The sequence below is a fragment of the Leucoraja erinacea genome, chromosome 14 (genome assembly GCF_028641065.1).
Source record: "Leucoraja erinacea ecotype New England chromosome 14, Leri_hhj_1, whole genome shotgun sequence".
Lineage (NCBI taxonomy): Eukaryota > Metazoa > Chordata > Chondrichthyes > Rajiformes > Rajidae > Leucoraja > Leucoraja erinaceus.
In genome coordinates this window covers 20763318-20785560 of record NC_073390.1, presented here as the reverse complement: position 1 = coordinate 20785560, position 22243 = coordinate 20763318, and the positions used below count along the sequence as shown (strand labels likewise).

At 44.6% G+C, this 22243-nt stretch overlaps 2 protein-coding genes across 2 annotated transcripts in view; one reads left to right on the top strand and one right to left on the bottom strand.

Annotated features, from left to right (window-relative positions):
* LOC129703362 (P2Y purinoceptor 14-like) overlaps positions 1-1765 on the top strand; it is a 2602-nt gene extending 837 nt beyond the window's left edge. The window contains exon 1 of the mRNA XM_055645738.1: positions 1-1765. This exon is cut by the window's left edge and continues 837 nt beyond it. Within this exon, the coding sequence (XP_055501713.1) occupies positions 193-1362 (1170 nt within the window). The 5' untranslated portion in view covers positions 1-192 and the 3' untranslated portion in view covers positions 1363-1765.
* LOC129703370 (mediator of RNA polymerase II transcription subunit 12-like protein) overlaps positions 1-22243 on the bottom strand; it is a 453395-nt gene that overhangs the window by 184554 nt on the left and 246598 nt on the right. The window lies entirely within an intron of this gene.

The window sequence follows — 22243 nt, the reverse complement described above, 5'->3', positions numbered from 1 at the left end:
AAATGCAAAAGTTCCGTACTAATGGGAGGGTGGACGCCCTCCTCCCACACCCCTCCCGGTCGCTATGCTCCCTCGGGCTCGCAATTTCTCACTCTCAACTCTCACCCAATGTTGGTAGCCCTGGTGATATTCTAATTTTTGCAGAGAATTTAACAGTTCCTAACTTCTTACTTTGCTTCCATTCATTTAGCAATGACCAACAGCACAGTTGCTCCCAACAGCACGAGCTGCCGCAATTGGCTTGACCCCACTGCGATCACAGTGATCCTACCCATCTTGCACTGCTTTGTCTTCCTTGGAGGGTTTGTGCTGAACATAATGGCTGCTTGGATCTTCTACAAGATTCCTAACCGCTCCAGCTTTACAATTTACCTCAAGAACATCGTGGCAGCTGACATGTTGCTGGTGGTTACGCTTCCATTTAAAATCCTCTCCGAATCCAACCTTGGATCCTGGCAGCTGAAAGCCTTTGAGTGTCGCTACTCTGCCGTGATATTCTACAGCAGCATGTACCTCAGCATAATATTCCTCGGCCTGATCAGCCTTGACCGCTACCTGAAGATCGTGCAGCCTCGCAAAAGCCTCAGTGTGCAGAAAGTCCAGTTCGCCAAGGTCGTCAGTGTGAGCTGTTGGGTTTACATCATCAGCTTCGCCCTGCCAAATATCATTTTAACCAACAAGGACGCCACAGAGGAAACTGCGGCACATTGCCTGAAGTTGAAGAGCAAGGTGGGAGAGACTTGGCATCGCATTGTATTTATCAATTGTGAAGTTATTTTCTGGATCAGTTTTGCTCTCCTCACTTTGAGCTACTTAGCCATCCTGAAGAAACTGTACCGGTCCAACCAGAAATTCCAGAACGATTCCGGCACGGTGAACAAGAAAGCTAATCGCAACATTTTCAGCATCTTGGCCGTCTTCTTCATCTGCTTTGTGCCCTACCATGTTATCCGGATCCCATACGAGAATATCCGGTCAGCAGAGAGCGGCTGTACAACACACAACCGCCTGTACTACACCAAGGAGGCCACGTTGCTTCTGTGCGCATTTAACGTTTGCCTCGATCCCATCATCTACTTTCTTCTGTGCAAGTCCTTCACCAGAGTGCTGCGCCGAACATTGAGAATTAAGAGAAACAACGCGGTCAAAATGGATGATGCAAGGAAAAGGGCACAGTCAAGTAATGCCTCTTATCAAGACTCCAGCAGAATGGCGGTTGACACTGCCTGTACAAACTCTTCCACGTTTCCATCTGAGAGAAATACTAAGAAAACTATTCAGATTAAAGTACTGCAGCAGTCAGTAGCAGTTACAACATTGAGCCCTCCGGTAGAATCAGATTACATCAACACAAAATTATGAGGTGTTTCCGACACTCAAACAATCCATTCGACGAGCTATTTTTTGCAACATTCCCCAATTGTTACTTTGCGATGGTTTAGAGTAGTGCTTCTTAAACTATTTCAGTGTCATTCACTCTTGAGCCGTTATCACAAAATGTCATTTACCCTCAACTAAATGTTTTGACAATTTTCGTCTTATTTTCCCTTGTGTATAATTTGATATATAATTTATTTAGTCACATGAGCAAAAACATAAATTAACTTGATGGGCCGAATGGCCTAATTCTTCTCTTATCACTTATGATTTTATGAACCTTCACAGGAAATTTGAAGAGTGGAGATAAAAGATGTTTTACTGTGTAGCGAATGTAGAAACAAAGGAACTGTAGACGTGGTTCACACAAAAGGACACAAAGTGCTGGAGTAACACAGTGGGTCAGGCAGCATCTCTGGAGATAGACACAATGCTGGAGCAACTCAGCGGGTCAGGCAGCATCTCCAGAGAAAAATAATAGGTGACATTTTGGGTCAGAACCCTTCTTCAGACTCTGGGGAACATGTACAGGTGAAGTTTTGGGTCAGGACCCTTCTGCAAACACAATAGCATGCAGCTGACACAATACTGGGCAAATGACGATAGGTTATTTAAGGATATGAATTGATAGATCACAGGAGAAGTAAATGGAAAGCATAGACACAAGGCCAAAGATGACTGCAGATGACAGCTCTCATTGGTTGTTCCATGTTTTATTACCAAGCCACATGTAGCGTGCGTACTCTCTTCCACCCCCCCCCCCCCCCCCCCCCCCCATTCTCTCACAGCACTTTTAGAAATAAGCAAGTTGCTAAATATGAGAATTCAACATTTTCTGGAGTGGGGCCCTGACCTAAACCTTTGTCTGTCCATTCCCTCCCCAGTCGCTCCCTGGTCCGCTGAGTTCCTTGAGCACATTGTGTTTTGTTCAGGATTCCAGCATCTGCAATTTCTTGTGTCAGCATTTACTTTTGACTGTAGCAGAGATCATTCTGATAACATAAAGATATACATCCCCTTGCCGAAAGCTATGTGGTCATTTCAGCTCGTTTCACTTCATTTCCTCCATTGAGCTGTTAACGTCCTCCAAGCTGTCCACAGACCTCAGCGATTCCCCAGCTTGTGTTGTAAAAGGCCAATTGCGGTTTAAGTAGGAGACAGCAAGGCAAAATTGCAGTTTGTGGTTTGTGTGCAAGCATGTCAAGACCATGGGAGATGTACAGATCACCACCTCGCAAGGCAAGACCAAGGAGGCATGCAGACTCAACAACCATAACAGAGCACAGTGCCAGACATGAGATGCCTCCATCCCCAGCTCCCTATCTTTCTTCATGCCGATCTGCGATCACCCCGTGCATTTGCACGATCCTACAGACTGAGGACAATTTACTTTTTTTTTGATAAAACCAAGATTATACATGATTACAATCAAGCTGTCCACCATGTACAGATACAGGATAAAGGGAATAACGTTTTGTGCTAGCAAAGTCCAAGTATAGTCCAAGTGAGTAAATGGTAGGTCAGGACCGCTCTCTAGTTGGTGATAGGATGATTCAGTTGCCTGATAACAGCTGGGAAGAACGTGGAAAGGAAAGAGGGTGGTGTCTTCTATAGATTTGGTTTTACAACCAAACGTTGTTTTTTGGACTATTATTGTTAGCGAGTATTATAATAGTTAAATTATTGTATTATTGATTATTTACCTGTGTGTTATTGCATTAACGGACCTGCTTCACATTGTGCAACTGTGTGACACTTTAACAACCAACAGAAGGCCCACCACTGATCCTGGTGACTGATTAGTCTGATGAAGGATCCGGAGTCGAAATGTCAGCTATCTATGTCCTCCAGAGATGCTGCATTGACTCGCTGAGTTACTCCTGCATTTTGCATCTATCTTTGGTGTAAACCAGCATCTGCAGTTCATTTTTATTACAACTTTACAACTTGTTGCCTCATTGCGTGAATCAACGCCAGTAATTTGGTGTCCATTTAACGTGCAAACCTGCACATCTTTGCGATGAGAGAGGAAACCCACAGGGAGAACCGAGCAAATTTCACAATACCAGAGGTCAGCTTTGTGTCCGGGTCTCTCGAGCTGTGAGGCAGATCTTCGAGCTACTCTTCTATCCAGCTGTTTTCAGGCAAGTAAACCATCTTATCACCAACTAGAGAGTGATCCTGAGCTACCATCCACCTCCTTGGAGACCCTTGGACTATCTTTAATCGAACTTTACTGGACTTTGTCTTGCACTGAACGTTATTCCCTTCATCCTGCAAATGTACACTGTAGACGGCTTGATTGTAATCATGTATAGTATTTCTGCTGACTGGATGACACACAACAAAAAAGCTTTTCACTGTACCTCAGTGCATGTGTAATTAAACTAAACTAAACATCTCCACCAGACTTTTTCAATCTGCTTCCATTGCCATCACAGATATCACGCCCCAGATTACAACTTTGACCCTGTTTCTATCTCCACACATGCAGCCTGGCCTGCTGATTGTTTCCAGCATCTTCTGTATTTTACGTTTCTGATTTCCAGCATCCGCACATTCTAATTGCGGCAAGCGCTCGTGAACACTGGATGGTAGAATTCATGTGCTCTACACTCAAATGTCAGTAAATAGTAACTTCCTCAATCTTCGTGACGGTCCAAGAGTGTCAAAAGAGTGTCCTTCACCAGAGTGCTGCGCCAAACATTGAGAATTAAGAGAAACAAGGCGGTCAATATGGATGATGCAAGGAAAAGGGCACAGTCAAGTAATGCCTCTTATCAAGACCCCGATTCCAGTGCTTCTTAAACTATTTCAGTGTCATTCACTCTTGAGTCTTTATCACAAAATTTAATTTACCCTCAACTAAATGTTCTTATGCTCCGAAAAACTGACCGTGTTTAAAAATTCCGCACGGCAACGGCCTGCCGGCCCACAGCGGCCTCAACGCTGTGTCGCTCACTCGACCTCCCACTCCCGCTTCTGGTTTGGTTGCGTTGCCGCATACTGTACGGCTCAAGCGACCACGTTAGGCCGCGCTTGCCGCATGCAGGCGCATGCTGGTGGGACCGGCCCTTTAGGCCGCGCTTGCCGCATGCAGGTCGCATGCCCGTGGGACAGGCCCTTAAATTTATAATCCCACTAGCTCGTCTGGTCTTTCCTAAAAGGTTATATTACAGTAAATTTGGGAAATATCCTGCTACTTTCAAATTAGATAACCATAGGAAGAGAGGGAAAAAAATCAAATTTCCAGCTCAACTACCATTAAAACCAATAAGAGCTTACTAATCACTTTAATGGCAATGCCTTTTTTAAGTATAGAAAAAATATATAAACATCTGAATAAATTAAGTCATTCACCCCTCTTCACCCCAAAATAATTCCATTTGCCCTTGGGTGAACCATTCACCAGGTTAAGAAGCACTGGTTTAGAGGGTGGCACTGTGGCACCGCAGTAGAGTTGCTGCCTCAAAGCCCCAGAGACCCTGGGTTCGATCTGGACTACGGGTGCTATCTGTACGGAGTTGGCATGTTGTCCCTCTTGACCGCAGTGTTTTTTTTTCAGGTGCTCTGGTTGTAGGTTAATTGGCTTCAGTAAATTGTCCCTAGTGTGTAGGATGGAACTAGTTTATGGGTGATTGTAGGTCAGCATGGACTTAATGGGCTGAAGGGCCAGGTGACTCACAGCGTGCTGGTCCTAAAAGTGATGTGCAATCACTCATTACAATCGCTCCAGTCTTCTAAGCCTCTACTCCAGAAACTTTATTCGCTATACCCTGCATCGATATACTGTGGATGGCTCGATCGCAGTCAGGTATATTCTTTCCGCTGACTGGATAGCACGCAACAAAAAAGCTTTTCACTGCGCATCGATACACGTGACAATAAACAATAAACCAACTAAATAAAAAGACCGCTCACCTCAACTCATCTATGCTGAGGAAGTTGCCTACCTCAGCTAGTTCTTAGCAACATTACCCTGGTTACGTGCAGTCATTATGGATTTGGACTTAGTTAAGTTCCTTAGTGTAAATATTACCAACAATTTGTGCTGGTTCAAACACATTGATGCTATCGCCAAGAAAACACATCACTTCCTCAGAAGATTAAGGTAATTTGCATGCAAATACGTGCACTTACTGTGCCAACAAGATCGCTGGTGGACACCACGCGACAACCGTTACGCAAAATGTATTCTGATGCCATTTTTGGAAACTTGTCATCAATGTGCTATCTTTTCTTATATTTGTTGTTGATATGTTAGTCAGGAACCCAATAAAGTGCTTGTCAAGGAATTTGAAATTTGACCCCATATGTCATATTTTTGTGTGCAGCTTTGTATACATATATATATATATATATACTAGGCCAATGGCAGACCCGTTCGGTCTGCTCCCCCAACGCAGCAGTTCCCTTCCCGTAGCCGTTCCCTACCCGCAGCCCCCACGGGAGACGTGGTCCTCGAACTGAAGCCATTCTTGAAAGGCCGAATTAAATGGCGTCTCTTGAGGTTCAAATGCGGGCGCCAGCAGCCGTTATGGTCGCTGGCCAGCAGGAGGCGACAAAATGAGTGAGTGGGGGGTGGGGGGGAGAAGGATTTGATTAAAAACGTGTACTTAAAGGCGACAAAATGTAATGAGGAGCAGATACTTAGAAAGAAAAGTGAAATCTCCACCGAAATGGAAAAGACCTGGGAGATTGAGCGTCTGGATTCGGCGTGACAGTGAATCAAAGGAAGAAAGTAAAATGATCCATTCCGATTGGACATCTGCGAGCATCGGCCATTCCGATTGGACATCTGCGAGTGTTGGGCACGAATCAAAAGGCAGAAAGGCAGCCAGTCATCAGGCACAGAGTTTTATAGATAGATAGATGAATTAATATATTTTTATATATATGCATATATTTATATGTATATAATTATAAATAAATTGCCTTTATGGTTGATGTACATCATCTGACAAATAAGATAAAGAAAGTAATAGTGATGCTTTAAATCAAAGTTGCTTCTGATCCATGAGAAGAAACTTTATCCATTTATCTCTAACTTGCCTCTCACATACAGGCACAAACACACATTCATATATATTTATATTTATATATAAGTTAAATTTAATTTTGTGCACAGTGTGTGTTAAAGCAATACAAGAGCAATACAACTGCACAATATAATGCAAGGGAAACTGCGCAAAGGAGGGGGCTGGGGAGGAAGGATGGGAGGGAAATGGGTAGAAAGAGGGGGAAAACATTTACAATAAAATTAACTAAAATATGCGGTGATAGATGAGCTATATCACCCACTGCCGCCCCCCACAACACTGATTACCCAAAGATGATAGAGCGGATTATACTGCGAGTGGCATAACGGAAGCCGCGTTTTGCATTGAACTGTAAATTGTCCCAGTGTGTAGGATGGAACTGGAATACAGGTGATCACTGGTCGGTGTGGACTCGGTCGTTTGAAGAGCTGTTACCACATTGTATCTCTCTCTAAATTCTCTCTCCCTCTGAAACCTGAACTTGAACTTGAAGATCACATTGGGACTATTGCTCTAACTCCTCCTACGACTAATTTACTGCAATACAGCTAATCAATGTCAACAAAGAAATATTCAAACCCCAAAGATACTGATTTAATCAACTTCTATCATTTTGTCTTTTCCCAAGCCCAGATCAAACAAACCAAAAAGACCAAAAAGCTACATTTCCACGCCGGACATTTTACATGCAAACTCATTTCATTTTTTTGTTGCTTGATGACTGTGTGAGAAAATATCTTTAAGATATAATCTTAAAGCTAAAATAGGTCTCATGTGCATCACTGTTTCCAATTATGATCAAATAAGAACAGTTGTGAAAGGGAAGCAGTTCTTAACAACAAAGCTTGCTAATATAGAACGATATTTTTCTACAAAATAGATTAAAATTGATAAGGAGATGCAATCAGTTTAATTCTTCCACCGAATTGTTCATAGGGGAACAAACATGTTTTCTCTATTATTAAACATTTCAGTAAATATTTTAATACAAGTCAATGGTAGAGAGAATGCTTTTTGGAATTGAAAATAGATGCAGCCTGTAAAGTCTCTCTCCTGGTCTCTGTCTCTCTGTCTGCCTTTCTCTCCCTCTCTCTCTCTTTTACTCGGTCTCTCTTTCTCTCAGCCTTTCTCAGTCAGACTCTCTCCCATCTCTCTCTCTGTCCATCTCTCCCTTTTTCTCGATTAGTCTCCCTTTTTTTTGGTCTGTCAGTCTGTCTCTCTTTCTCAGTCTGTCTCTCTAATCTTTCTTGGTTCCTCTTTCTCTCGCTCTCTCTTTCACTCTCTTAGTCTGTTTCTCACTCTCTCTCTCTCTCTCTCTCTCTCTCCTCTCTCTCTCTCTCTCTCTCTCTCTCTCTCTCTCTCTCTCTATCTATCTATCTATCCCTCTGTCTGTCCAACCCCCTCCCCCTCTCTCTCTCTCTCTTTCTCTGTGTCTCTATTTGTCTGTCCCTCTCTCTCTCCCTTTCTGTCCTTCTCTCGCTCCCTCACCCCAAACAAAGAGATGAAAACCAAATGAATGTTCTTCTTGGTAAGTTGATATCTTGTCTCACCCAGAATTGATTCACGATTAACCTCCCTGATGTGCAAACTCATGAATCACCCAATGCAATGGGTAAATGCGATTTCAACAGATTGAAAACTTTATCACTGGCATGCATTAACAACAACACATGGCTGCTAACAACATTGGTAAATCTTGTCATAAAAAGCCAACACACAAACTTTACGTGCATGTAAATAGGTCTTAAATATTCAGCATTAAAACGTTTAAATATGGTTGTATTCCTGAAACATTGAGATAAAATGCAAATAAATAGTAGTTTGTTGCTTTTAGCACTAAATTCAATTTTCAATATGAACATGTAAAAATGAAAACTGCAGATTTGGTGCTTTGCTGAGTAGATGATTTATACTATTTTCCATTGAATTTTTCCATTTTATTCTTTCTAATTTTGTTAGTAATACACATGGAACATAAAATAGTAGAGCACAGGCCCATCGGCCCACGATGTGCCAAACATGATGCAAAGATAAATTAATCTCCTCTGCCTGCACATGATCCACTTCCTTCATCCCCTACATGTCCAAATGCCTATCTAAAAGTCTCTTAAACACCACGATGGTATCTGCCTCCACCACCACTCGTGCTGTTACATACATACATACTGATGTATTCAAGAGAGAGTTAGATCTAGCTCTTAGGGCTAATGGAATTAAGGGATGAGGGGAGAATGCAGGAACGGGGTACTGATTTTGGATGATAAGCCATGATCATATTGAATGGCGGTGCTGTCTTGAAGGGCCAAATAGCCACTCCTGCCCCTATTTTCTATGTGTCCATCACTCCTGGTACTGCGTTCCAGGCACCCATCTCTTCATGTATAAAAAAAACCTGTCCTGCACATCTCCTTTAAGCCCTGTCCCACGGTACGAGTTCATTCCAAGAGTTCTCCTGAGTTTGCCCTGATTTGAATTCAGAGATTTGTGGTAATGGCCACTCGTTGGTACTCGGGGTTCTCGTGGACATTTTTCATAATGTTGAAAAATCTTCACAAGTCTTCCCGTAATTACCTGCCATTAGTGAGTCTTCCCGAGTACCTGCCGTTAGCGCTAAGAGACGTCCCCGAGCTCTGACGTCCCTGCTACGTTCATTCTCTGTGCTTACCACAAGTTTGATTTTTTTTTAAACTTGGGAGAGCTCTTGGAATTAACTCGTACCGTGGGACAGGGCTTTTTAAACTTTGCATCATTCACCTTAAAACTATGTCCTCTAGTCTTGACATTTCCACCCAGAGAAAAAGGTTCTGACTGTCTACCCTATCTGTGCCTCCCATGATATAATACACTTCTATCAGGACTCTGCTCAACCTCCGGTGTTCTAGAGAAAACAACCCAAGTTTGTCCAACTACTCCTTGTAGCTAATATCCCATATTCTAGACAGTATTCTGTCAATCTCTTCTGCACCCACCACTTCCTCACATCTTCCTTGTAATATCTGTTAATACAATAAGCATACATTTCAAAGCTACCGGTTACACACTTGGAGGAGGACCCTTTCCGAGATTAATATATTCCCAGATAAAAAAAGGAAGTGCAGATGCCATTTTCTTTTTAAAAGACACAAAATGCTTGAGCAGCTCACCAGCCAGGCAGAATCTCTGGAGAATATGGATAGGTGACGTTTCGGATCGAGACCCTTCTTCAGATCCCGTATCCACCTATAATTCACCATGCTTTTCCCTGCACCCTTCTCTTCCAGCTTTCTCCACATCTTTCTCCCCACCCGCCCCCCCCCCCCCCCCCCCCCTCCCCCCATCACTGACAATCTGAAGAAGAGTCCTGAGCCAAATTGTCGCCTATAAATGTTCTCCAGAGATGCTGCCTGGTCTGGGTTACTCCAGCACTTTGTGTTTTTTAAGTAGGAGTGTGGGAGGAACGTTGAGCGCCCAGGGAAAACCTATGCAGTCATGGGGCCAACGTACGAAATCCGTCCAGACAGCGCCCATGGTCAAGATCGCACCGGGGCCTCTGGCGCTGTAAGGCAGCAACTCTACTGCTGTGCCCATGTGCCGCCGTTAAAGATATTGATGTCCTTGGGAATGCCATGCCCTTGCCTTACCATGGTACATACGCCTCAGCCACTGTGCTGCCCTAATCATTCACAGTGCAGATTAGTAGAATTTTGGACTCGAATGGAATCAAGGATATAGATGTAAGTGGATGAGATTACTCATGAAAATCACCTGTGAATGGCAGAGCAGGTTTCACCACCGTGTCCCTGTCACATGCTTCTACTTCTTAACAACATTACCCTGGTTACGTGCAGTCATTATGGATTTGGACTTTGTTAAATTCCTTGGTGTCAATATTACCAACAATTTGTGCCGGTTCAAACACATTGATACTATCAGCAAGAAAACACACCAACGCCTCTACTTCCTCAGAAGATTAAGGACATTTGTCATGTCTCCAATGACCTTTATTACTGCCTACAAATGCACCATAGAAAACATCCTTTACAAATCTATCACAGCTTGGTAAGGAAACTACTCTGCTCAAAGCTGCAAGAAATTTAAGAGAGTTGTGAACGCAACCCAGTCTACCGCACAAACCAGCCTCCCTACCATCGACTCCATCCACACCACGCTGCCTCGGGAAAGTAGCCAACATAATCAAGAACCACACGGGCCATGGTCATTCTCCCTTACCTTCTCCCCGCCAGGCAGAAGGTACAAAAGCATGTTCCAAGAGATTCAAGAACTGCTTCGTCCCTGCTCTTATCTGTCTCTTGGATGCACCTCTCACATGCTAAGGATTTACTCTGGATCTCCCAATCTACCTCATGATGGCCCTTGCACTTTTTTTTACCTGCACTTTCTCTGTGGCTGTAACACTATATGCAGCACACTGTTTACTTTCTCTCTTTGCACTACCTGGTGTGCCCAAGAATGGTTTGGTGGTACAGGTACTATGTATGGAATGATTTGTTTGAATTGCATGCAAAACAATGTTTTTCATTGTATATGTGACAGTAGAGCTAATAGGACTTGATGTTTCAATCCCTGTAATATCGGCACTCTTGCTATTTGCAGTGGGATTGGAGTGGTGAAAGGTAGGGTAGGTAAGTCATCGGGATCATCAGGTGGGCACCCTCTTTTTTTGACCTTTCATTGATAAGCCCACAACATCTCCAGAGGGCTCAACGGTGATACCTGGCGCCCCAATTACACCCCCTTCAATTCCACACCCTCCAGTCTCATCTTGCAGCCCAATTGTTGTCTCTCCATTTGATCCAAGTCCAATTGCTGCTTTCTTTCTGCAGAACTTGATAATGAATTGATTGCTTGTTGTTAGGGAGCGACCCCTCACCCCCATTTTCTTTAATAGCCTGGTCATAGATGTAGCAACAAATCCCCTGCATCCCACTTCGACAGGGGCATTCTTTGTTTTCCAGCCATTCTGGGAAGCTTCAGTTGCCAGTTCAGAGTACTTGGTCTTTTTTCTCTCATAAGCTTCTTCAACTTCCCATCTTCCCATGGGACTGTCAATTCCACAACGTATGCCAACTTGACTGCATGGACCACAGGACCATGTCTGGCCGGAGTGACAATAATAAATCAATATCACTAGAAACAACTCATTTTTGGAAGCAATCACTCAGACTTCACATTGTGTAAGCCTTAAATTAATATTGAACCTGACATTTAATATTAATTTCTGAAATTAGCCAAGAAATCCCTCGTTTTTGTTTGTGCCCGCGCCTGGCCCATATTCCTCCAAATACATCAGTCCAAAAATAAAAGACACAAAGTGCTAGAGTAACTTAGCAGGCCAGGCAGTATGTCTGGAGAACATGAATAGGGAACATTTCATGCGGGATCCTTCTTCAGACTGATTGTGGTGGGGGGGGGGGGGTGGGGGGGAGGAAACTGGACGGGTGATGGGGCAGATCAAAGTCTGGCAACACTAGGTCGATGCGGGTGAGCGGGGCTTTTCATAGGTAAATGATTTTACAAAGGCCGGCAATGAAGAGAAAAATGGTGTGAGTGGAGGATTGTGAAGCCGAAGGAACAAATATGTGGAAGGGGGAAGGGGGGGGGGGGGGGGAGGGGGGAGGGGAGAAATAGCTGCCAATCTAGGTGGGGCACAGGGAGTGGGGGGGGGGGGGGGGGAGGAGAGTGTGGGGGGGTTAGTTCGTAGCTTGGTTATCGGAAATTGGAGAATTCAATGCTCAAACCATTAGGTTGTAAGCAACCTAAGCAGAATATAAGATGATTTAGACTTTAAGAGACACAGCATAGAATCAGGTCCTTTGGCTCACCGAGCCCACACAGAACAGCGATTACCCGTCTACTGATTCTATCCTACACACTAGGGCCAATTTACAGAATCCAATTGACCTACAAACCTGCAGCACCCGCAGCAAACCCACACGGGTCACGGGGAGAACGTACAAATAACGTACAGACAGCACCTGTAGTCAGGATCAAGCACGGGTCTCGCACTGAAAGGCAGCAATTCTGCCGCTGCCGCCCCTTGCCACCATTAAAGGGGTTGGTGTCCCTGGGAACGCAATATCCTTGCCCTGCCCAATGGTAGATACTCCTGAGCGGAAGTATCCCGACACGCCGCGTACACACCAGCAGGTCGAGGTCTCGCCCCCTCCCTCCCCGCTCACTGCAGACGGAGGACCTGCCTGGAAGACCCAGGTCGCCCGCCTATAGGGGAAAGAGTCAGACGGAGGGAGTGCTCTGCCTCGATGGTGTAGCGGGCCGCCGGAGGTCCTGTAACAGCCTGGGGCTCGGCTGGACCGGGCGCCGCTCCAAGAGGCCGAGTGTGTGGGCCGGACAGGGCCTGCAGCAGTGAAGGACACCAACAGCTACGTTTGGCCAGGCCGACTCTGCCACGCTGGCAGGACAACGGGCCTTCAAGGACAGGTCATGAACTCTGCACTTACAAATTGGGACTTGAAAATGGCGCCAAAAACTGGCGACTCAGTTTACCTCAGTATAGACACAAAATGCTGGAGTAACTTAGAATGTCTGTAGGAGCTTGACCCGAAACGTCATCCATTCCTTCTCTCCAGTCCTGCTGAGTTGCTCCAGCATTTTGTGCCTGTCTTCAGTTTAAACCAGCATCTGCGGTTCCTTCATACATGTATTGTATTGTACCATGGTTCTGGGAGGCCGTCTAGATAAGCATTTTCTTGATGGTACTCACAATGCAGAGGAAATGAATATTTACTGCAGTGAATGAGGTACCAATAAAACAGTCTGGTGTGCTAAACATTGCTTCAATCTGGCTGGCTAAACATTGAATGCTTTAAGACTGTTACCATTTAGACAAAGGTATGTCACACTTCTAACTTATACCTTGGAGATGGTAGATAGGGTTTTGGGTATAAACTCCCAAATATAAACGTATAAACTCCGTACAGAGAGCACTGGTAGTCAGGATCGAACCCGGATCTCTGGCGCTATAATTCTGGATTCTCTCCCCATTTAGAAAGCAGTCTACCTCCTATTTTTACATCAGAGTCCACAAGAAACATCACAAATGATGTAGGAATTTCTGAAAATTAGAAAAATATTGGGCAAGCAAGTCATAAGATTAACCCAAGAACATTACATGCTGCAAAAGGGTGATGGGGAATTTGGCCAACACAGTGAACGTAACTGCAAGGTCGTGTTTGAAGAGGCGGTAATCAGATTAGGGAAGTGTTTAAATTGCAAGGCGTAGTTATCCGGAGCAAAGATAAACATAGGGTGCTTGCGAACCAAGCTGTGTGCAACAAAGTTGATCGTGAGGCAAGAGGAGTCACTTTATGACACTCATTTATAGCCTGAATAGGGAAGTGGCTTTCAGACAAATGAAAAGTATCAGGAGTTAGACAGCTAGAGGCAACCTCAGTGGGAATAAAAAAAACATAGATCAGACTACAAAGAAATAAACCTGTAAAACATATATGTAAATGTTGGAATGAATACTGTAAATTAGTATGTTTAAAAGTTCTAGGGGCAAAATTAGGCCATTTGGCCCATCAAGTCTAATCCACCATTCAATCATGGATGATCTATCTTTCCCTCTCAACCCCATTCTCCTGCTTTCTCCCCATAACTTCTGACTAATCAAGAAGTGTTTTGAGTCAGTGAAACATTTTAAGTCCTTGCTCTTGCTAGTACAAATTGTATAGGAGACAAGTTTCCTGGGTAACTCAATGGGTCAGGCAGCATCTCTGGGGAGCAGGGATTGGTGGCGTTTTGGGTCGAGACCCTTCCTCAGTCTCAACCCTGACCTGCTGAGTTACTCCAGCACTTTGCATCCTTTTATGTATTAACCAGCATCTGCAGTTCTTTGTTTCCACGTTTGGCAACAACATGAATAATGTGACTTGTTAGGGAAACTTACCACCGCTGTATGGATTTGTTTTTCTGCTGGCCTGGTCTGAGCCGAAACTAACTGGGCCCTACGTGAATGAAAGGAACTGCAGATGCTGGAATAATCGAAGGCAGACAAAAATGCTGGAGAAACTCTGCAGGTGAGGCAGCATCTATGGAGCGAAGGAAATATTCTTCAAAGTAGGCATACCTTGAGGACTTAGGAGAAAGTCAGATTCAGGACACAGGACAAATATATACAAAACCCTCAAACAGCATTAATCAGTTGTCTCAGCATTCTTATCGCCGCATACTAACACTGACCGCACACTAGGGACAAGTTATAAATTTACCACGCCAATTAACCTACAAATCTGTACGTCTTTGGAAAGTGATAGGAAATCAGAGCTCCTGGAGAAAACTCACACAGGTCACAGGGAGAACGTAAAAACTCTGTACAGACAGCAACCGGAGTCAGGGGCAAACCGAGGTCAGGGTCTCCGGCGTTATAAGGCTACAACTCTACCGCTACACCACGGTGCGCCTAACTTCCACCACTGATCATCGAGCCATGTTTCGATCCAATGAGTCCGCCTGCCTTGGAGGCCAGTACTTTAATCTTCTGGACCACCCAGGACAAGAGCTCTCAAACCTATGAACTTGCCCACTAGGGAGGACAACGTCATCTGTAGGGTCTCGTCCACATCACACATCTTCTAGCATTGGGAAATAATATCATTGGTCACTGGGGAAAAGATTTAATAGAAATCTGAGGGGTAACTTGTTCACACAATGGGTGGTGGGTGTATGGAATGAGCTACCAGAGGAGGTAGTTAAGGCAATATTTAAGAAATAGTTAGACAGGTACATGGATAGGACAGGTTTAGAGGGATATGGGCCATATGCAGGCAAGTGGGATAAGTGTAGCTGGGACATGGTGGTTGGTGTGGGGAAGTTGGGCTGAAGGGCCTGTTTCCATGCTGTATGACTCTATGACTATATGACACTAGGTCTAAAGTTTGGAACTTCCTCCCCAAGATGACTTGCACCACAACGACAGCAGCACTAGGGCAACGATGAATATCCCATACAAGGTCAGTAAATACTAAAGAACAGAATTTTTACCCATTGGTTCTACTGCTATATATTCTTCATAATTTATCGGAGCTCTCTCATCCTAATATTAAGTAGAGTTTTTCTAAACCATCATAATGTTTGTTTCTGATTAGCATAGTTTGGAGATACAAGATGGAAATGCACCCTTTGGCCCACATAGCCCACGCTGACCTGTTCACAATAGTTCTTTGTTAACCCACTTTCGCATCCTACACACGAGGGGCAATTGACAAAAGCCAATTAGCCTACAACCAAGCCTATCGGCCCACTGGGTCCATGCCGACCAATGATCACCCATACACTAGTTCTATCCTACATACAAGATGGCGGACTGCGGGGGTGATGCGCCGTCGTGTATGGCCGCTCCTCCTGCAGTCTGTCCTTTCTCCCTTTTTTATTTTTTGAGTAGTCCTTAGTTGGAACATGTGGTGGGGGGGGGGGGGGAAGGGGGAAACTGTTTAAATCCCAGTCCTACCTGGTCAGAGAAGCGGTTTTCTTCCAAACCGCTTCTTCGACTCTCTGTATATGACTACCGTCGAGCTCTAAAGCGCTGGAACGGCGTTTCCCCCCGGGATCACTTGCCACCACAACGACACCAACACCAACTAGGGCAACGCCTTGACGGGTCGCCATACAAGCTCAGTAGCACTGGGAAAGTGCTGCGGAATGCAGAGCGTCCACCCGGGCGGCACTGGATTTCAACACCGCAGGGCTGGTGTCCGAGTTCGCCAGTGTCATTTATCCGGCCAGCGCGGCCTGAGAACTTTGGACACTGCAGTCTTCAGGGAGGAAGCGGCCGCTTCAGTCCAGGCCGCTTCGTTTCCGACGGCGATGATAATTTCGGAGATACAGGGCCTGAGAACATCGCGCTGAGGAGGCCACACATAGACCCCGACCTCGGGTGGACTATGAGGGTTCAGAACTGGATAATTTTAGTGCCTTCCCTCACAGTGAATTCTGCTGTGGGGGGACGTTTCTTGTTGATTTCTATAGTGTACTGTTCTGTGTCTTTTTTCTCTTTTTTGTTTTTATGGATTTATTGACATTTGATCTGTTCAATTAATTTAATCAATCTCTGTAAAGCACTTTGGTTCAAATACTGGTTTTGTTGAAAAGTGCTATATAAATAAAGATTATTATTATTATTATTATAATTTACAAAAGCCAATTGATCAACAAACCCGCACGTCTTTGGTGTGCGGTAAGAAACCGGAGCGCCCAGAGGAAACTCGCGTGGTCACAGGGAGAACGTACAAACCCCGCGCATCCAGAGCCCGTAGTCAGGATGGAACCGTGGTCTCTGGCGCTGTGAAGCAGCAACTGCACCGATGTTCCAGGTTTAAGAAACGTTTAGACAGGTTCATGGATAGGACAGGCTATGGGCCAAATGCAGGCAGGGGGGACTTCTTTCAAAATACTAAGTAGGAAAAAAAACCTGCTCCAAATTAAAATGACAATGCAGGTTTTGCAAGATCGATTTAGAAATAACCACACACTATTTAGGGGAGCGGGAGGGGAAGAAGAATGGAGGACTCGGTGCGGGGGACCACTGTGAAGGGGGTGAAGTACAATGGAGGGACCGCCATGAGGGGGGAGGGGAAGAACAATGGACAATTGGGGAGGGGGGAGAACAAAGGACAATGGGGACCCGGCGTGGGGGAACCGCTGTGGGGGTGAAGGGGGGGGAGAACAATAGGAGGAGCCGGCGTGCTTTGTAATTTTGTCAGCCCAGTAGGTGGCTGTTATTTGTATACGTTGGGTATGCAAGCAAAGAATCCCACTGTGCCTAGTCACATGTGACAATAAAGTATTCTATTGCATTCCACATTACAAACAGGAACAAGAAACAGGGTAAAACCGCAGTCTTGTCCAGCCAATTAACAATAAGAAAATAAGAAGATAACATCAAGTGTGGGCAACTTAGCCTCTCAAACCTGTTCCACCATTCAAGATGACCCAGGGTGATCTAACCCACACCCCATCTCCACTTCTGCCCTCAATTCATGTCATTAAAGAAATTCAACTTCCTCTTCAAATCGCCCCAATTACCGAGCTTCTGGAGCAGAGTTTCAGAGATTCACTTCCCTCCTTGAGAACTTCCCACCCATCTCCGTTTTAAATAGGCGCCTCCTCATCTTTTAATTACTTCCCCCTCTTTTGAGGTTCTTGTGGAAACGTGGAAACAACTCACTATTTATCTTGTCATGTCTAGATTTTTTCCCCTTCAACTCAGAGGGTACAGTATATGCAACGAGCTACCAGAGGAGATAGTTGAGGCAGGTACTGTAACAGCATTTAAAAGACACGGCCAGATGCATACATTGGAAAAGTTTAGAGGGATATAGGCCAAATGCAGCAATATGGGACTCGCTTAGGGGGGGCATCTTGGTCAACAAGGATGATTTGGGCCAAAAGCTGTTTCCATGCTGTATCGCTCAAGACTTTGTATTCTATTATTTTTTCTGCTTGTCACTTTATAAAGTAACCTTTAAGTAGTTTACACACTTCTAATTTAGGGGCGGCACGGTGGCACAGCGGTAATTGCTGCCTGACAGCAACAGAGACCAGGGTTCGATCCTGACCATGGGTGCTGTCCGTACGGAGTTTGTATGTTCTCCCTGTGCTCACGTGGGTTTTCTTCCATGTTCCAAAGACTTGTGGGTTTGTAGGTTAATTGACTTTGTAAATAGTCCCTAGTGTGTAGGATAGAACTACTGCTCATAACTTCATAAATTATAGGAGCAGAATTAGGCCTTTTGGCCCATCATGTCTGTCCCCACACTCTGAAGACGTACAGGTTTGTAGGTTAATTGGTTTCGGTAAGAAAAATTATAAAGCCATCCCTAGTGTGTAGTATACTGTTAAGGTGGTGATCACTGGTCGGGGCAGACTCAGTCGGTCAAAGGGCTTTTCTGAACTAAACTAAACTAAATTGAAATTGTGTTACAATCAATTCACCCTGCATAATACAAATATAATTCCCTAATTCATCAAAGACATTAGGTGTAATTTGCAGTTTGGAAGGTTGCATCGTTATAGAACTACCTGCACAACTACACCATGAGCCTGCACTATTATATCAGTGTCGTCAGTGGTAATTGTACTGAGAGAGAGAAACTTAGAAGTAATTTGCTCAACAGAGATACCAAAGCTTCAGTCATTGGAAGCCGATCATTGGCATAGACTTTACCATCAATGGGCCTCATTCTTGGTCCTGTTGCATTTTAATCCAAGGGAAACACCAGCAAACGAGTAGGTTGTCCATCAGTTGGACTAGACAGTAAGACATAGGAACAGAATTAGGCCATTTGGCCCATCAAGTCTACTGCACCATTCAATCATGGCTGATCTATCTTTCTCTCTCAACCCAATTCTCCTGCCTTCTCCCTGTAACCTTTGAAGCCCTTCCTAAGAAAGAACCTGTCAATCTCCGCTTTAAAAATACCAAATGACTTGGCCTCCACCACCGTCTATGGCAATGAATTCCACGGATTCACCTCCCTCTGGCCAATCTCCCAATCCTCTTTCTAATTGAACTGGCTTTGTTGGGAGGTGAAGGGTAGGGTGCAACGGTTAATCTCATTCCCATGGAGTGACCACTCAATTTAGCATCTGAAAGTGTAACTGGTGTTACAAACAGTTGTACATGTAAACAGCAGGTGCAAAAAATGGAGGCAGGATGCGGTCGCAGCAAATTCCAAAAGATTTTGAAAACAAATAGCACATCGTTACACATCATTGTGATATCACTGGTCACCACTCCATTTCACAATCCATCTACTGATGAAGATCATTAGTTCGACTGCTTATCACTTCAGCGTTTATATAGGTAAACAACTCCAGCGAGTCTGATCTGAGCTGAACTGTGCATTGCCAGAATTGTTGAAAGGAGCCTCTGGATAGAACGAAGAGCTGAAGTAAGTAATTTTCATGTTCGAAAGGAACCCAGGTGGACTTAGATAGGAGGCAGAAAGTAAGATCAGAAGTAGAGCAAAAAACAGATCAGCTGATATTGCAGGGATGTACGTAGAACTTTGGAAGATAATGTTGCCAATAGTGTAGAAGATGTCAACAAGGAGTGGAGGAAGAATATAGACTACCAAACAAATAACCTCCGTGCTCAAGGGACTTCACGGACGAACAAAGGCAAAAAAAGGGGAAACACTATGGGGAGGGGAAGAAGCAGATATGTGGCAGTGGCGTTCATAAAGAGAGATAATATGAAGAGATCAGCAGTAAATTGCAACATCAAAATGTAACAACAAAATTAAAGCTTTGAAACATGTAAAATATTTCACAGATGCAAGATTGGAATGGAATTAATCAGAAAGGGATGCATAAGATAACAGCACAAGCAACAATAGGGAGAAGATAGCCAGGCTAAATCAACAAGACACAAGGAACTGCAGATGGTGAACTCTTGTGTAAAACACAAAGCTGAGTTCCTCCTGCACTTGGTGTAATGGTTTATCGTTATTTTACTTCACTACCTAACAACGAGATACAACAAGACTACAAATGGTGGAGAAAAGACAATGAATGCTGAAGAAGGGTTTCGGCCCGAAACGTTGCTATTTCCTTCGCTCCATAGATGCTGCTGGGAAGCTTTTTTTTTGATACAACTGGTGGACAAGACAATGACTGCTAAGATGAGCAATGGGGAAGTTTGTTTAAAGTAATAAAAATATTAAAAACAAATACTATGTTGGATAAATTAATCAAGGAGCATAGGAACCATTTTAAAATAGTCCAAGGTAATAACAGCAGGAGCACTGCACATATTTAATACTCAAAGAAGATAGGGTCTGAGAGGAAAATATTCTGTGATTGGTAAGGGTGTCAGGAGTTCTGGGGAGAAGGCAGGAGAATGGGGTTGAGAGGAAAAAGTAGATCAGCCATGATTGAACGGAGGAGTAAACTTGTCGGAGGTTGGTGGGGGCACTGCGAGGCGGCTGCCCTGCCAGCAGCGTGTTCGTTATTTCTACTTTTTGGGGTTTTTTTTGGTGCGTCTAGTGTTTGTTTGGGTGTCTCTCGGTATGTCTTATGGGGGGGGGAAAGGGGGAAACAGTTTTCAGTTGCCTCCTCCACGGAGAGGCGACTTTTTCCATGTCGCCTCCCTCGCGGCCTAACAGCATGGATTGGAGCGGCCTTTCCCGGAGTCGGGCCCGGAGCATCAGCAGCAGGCACAGCGTGGACATTTCCATTGAATCCTTGCCAGGGGTTGCCAAACAGGAGTGCTATGATCGCTGGCCTGGTGACTTTGGCACCGTGGGTACTGTGGTCCGCGGAGCTTCTAGTCATGGGCATGGAGTGGACTTACCATCCAGAGCCTCGGATCCCTTGCCTGGGATCACTGGAGAATAGCTCCAACCACCTGCCCACGGCCAGACAGGTGGGCAGAGGGGGTGGGGTAGCTCTGTTGGTGAGGAATGAAATTCAGTCCCTTGCAAAGGGTGACATTGAATCAGGAGATGTGGAGTCAGTATGGATAGAACTAAGGAATTGTAAGGGTAAAAAGACCCTAATGGACCATCTACAAGCCCCCAAACAGTAGCCTGGACATAGGGTGCAAGTTGAATCAGGCGTTAAAATTGGCATGTAGCAAAGGTAATGCTGTGGTTGTTATGGGAGATTTCAACATGCAGGTAGACTGGGAAAATCAGGTTGGTACTGGACCCCAAGAAATGGACTTTGTAGAGTACCTTTGTGATAGTTTCTTAGAGCAGCTTGTATTGGAGCCTACCGGGGAGAAAGCAATTCTGGATTTAATGATATGTAATCAACCGGATTTGATAAAGGAACTTGAGGTTAATGAGCCATTAGGAGGTAGTAACCATAATTTGGTCAGGTTTAATCTCCAATTGGAGAGGGAGAAGGATAGATCGGGGGTGTCAATGTTGCAGTTGAATAAAGGGGACTATGGGGCCACGAGGGAGGAGCTGGCCAAAGTTGACTGGAAAGATGCCCTCGCAGGGATGACAGTGGAACAACAATGGCAGGTATTTCTCGGAATAATACAAAAGGTGCGTTCCTAGGAGGAAGAAAGATTCCAAGGGAAGTAAGGGGCGACTGTGGCTGACAAAGGACGGCAGGGACAGTATAAAAATAAAAGAGAAGTACAACATAGAAAAGATGAGTGGGAAGCAAGAGGATTGGGTAATGTTTAAAGAGCAACAGAAGATAACTAAAAAGACAATATGGAGAGAAAAGATGAGGTACGAAGGTAAGCTAGCCAAGAATATTAAGGAGGATAGTAAAAGCTTCTTTAGGTATATGAAGAGGAAAACATTAGTTAAGACTCTTGAAGACTGAAAAAGGTGAATTTATTATGGGGAACAAGGAAATGGCAGAAGAGTTGAACAGGTACTTTGGATCTGCCTTCACTAAGGAGGACACAAACAATCTTCCTGATATAGGAACTGGGGTGACGGAGGAACTGAAGGAAATCCACATTAGGCAGGAAATTATGTTGGGTAGACTGATGGGACTGAAGGTTGATAAATCCCCAGGGCCTGATGGTCTGCATCCCAGGGTACTTAAGAAAGTGGCTTTAGAAATCGTGGATGCATTGGTGATAATTTTCCAATGTTCGATAGACTCAGGATCAGTTCCTGTGGATTGGAGGTTAGCCAATGTTATCCCACTTTTTAAGAAAGGCGGGAGAGAGAAAACAGGTAATTATAGACCAGTTAGCCTGACATCGGTGGTGGGGAAGATGCTGGAGTCAATTATAAAAGATGAAATAGCCGCACATTTGGATAGCAGTAACAGGATCGGTCTGAGTCAGCATGGATTTACGAAGGGGAAATCATGCTTGATTAATCTTCCGGAAT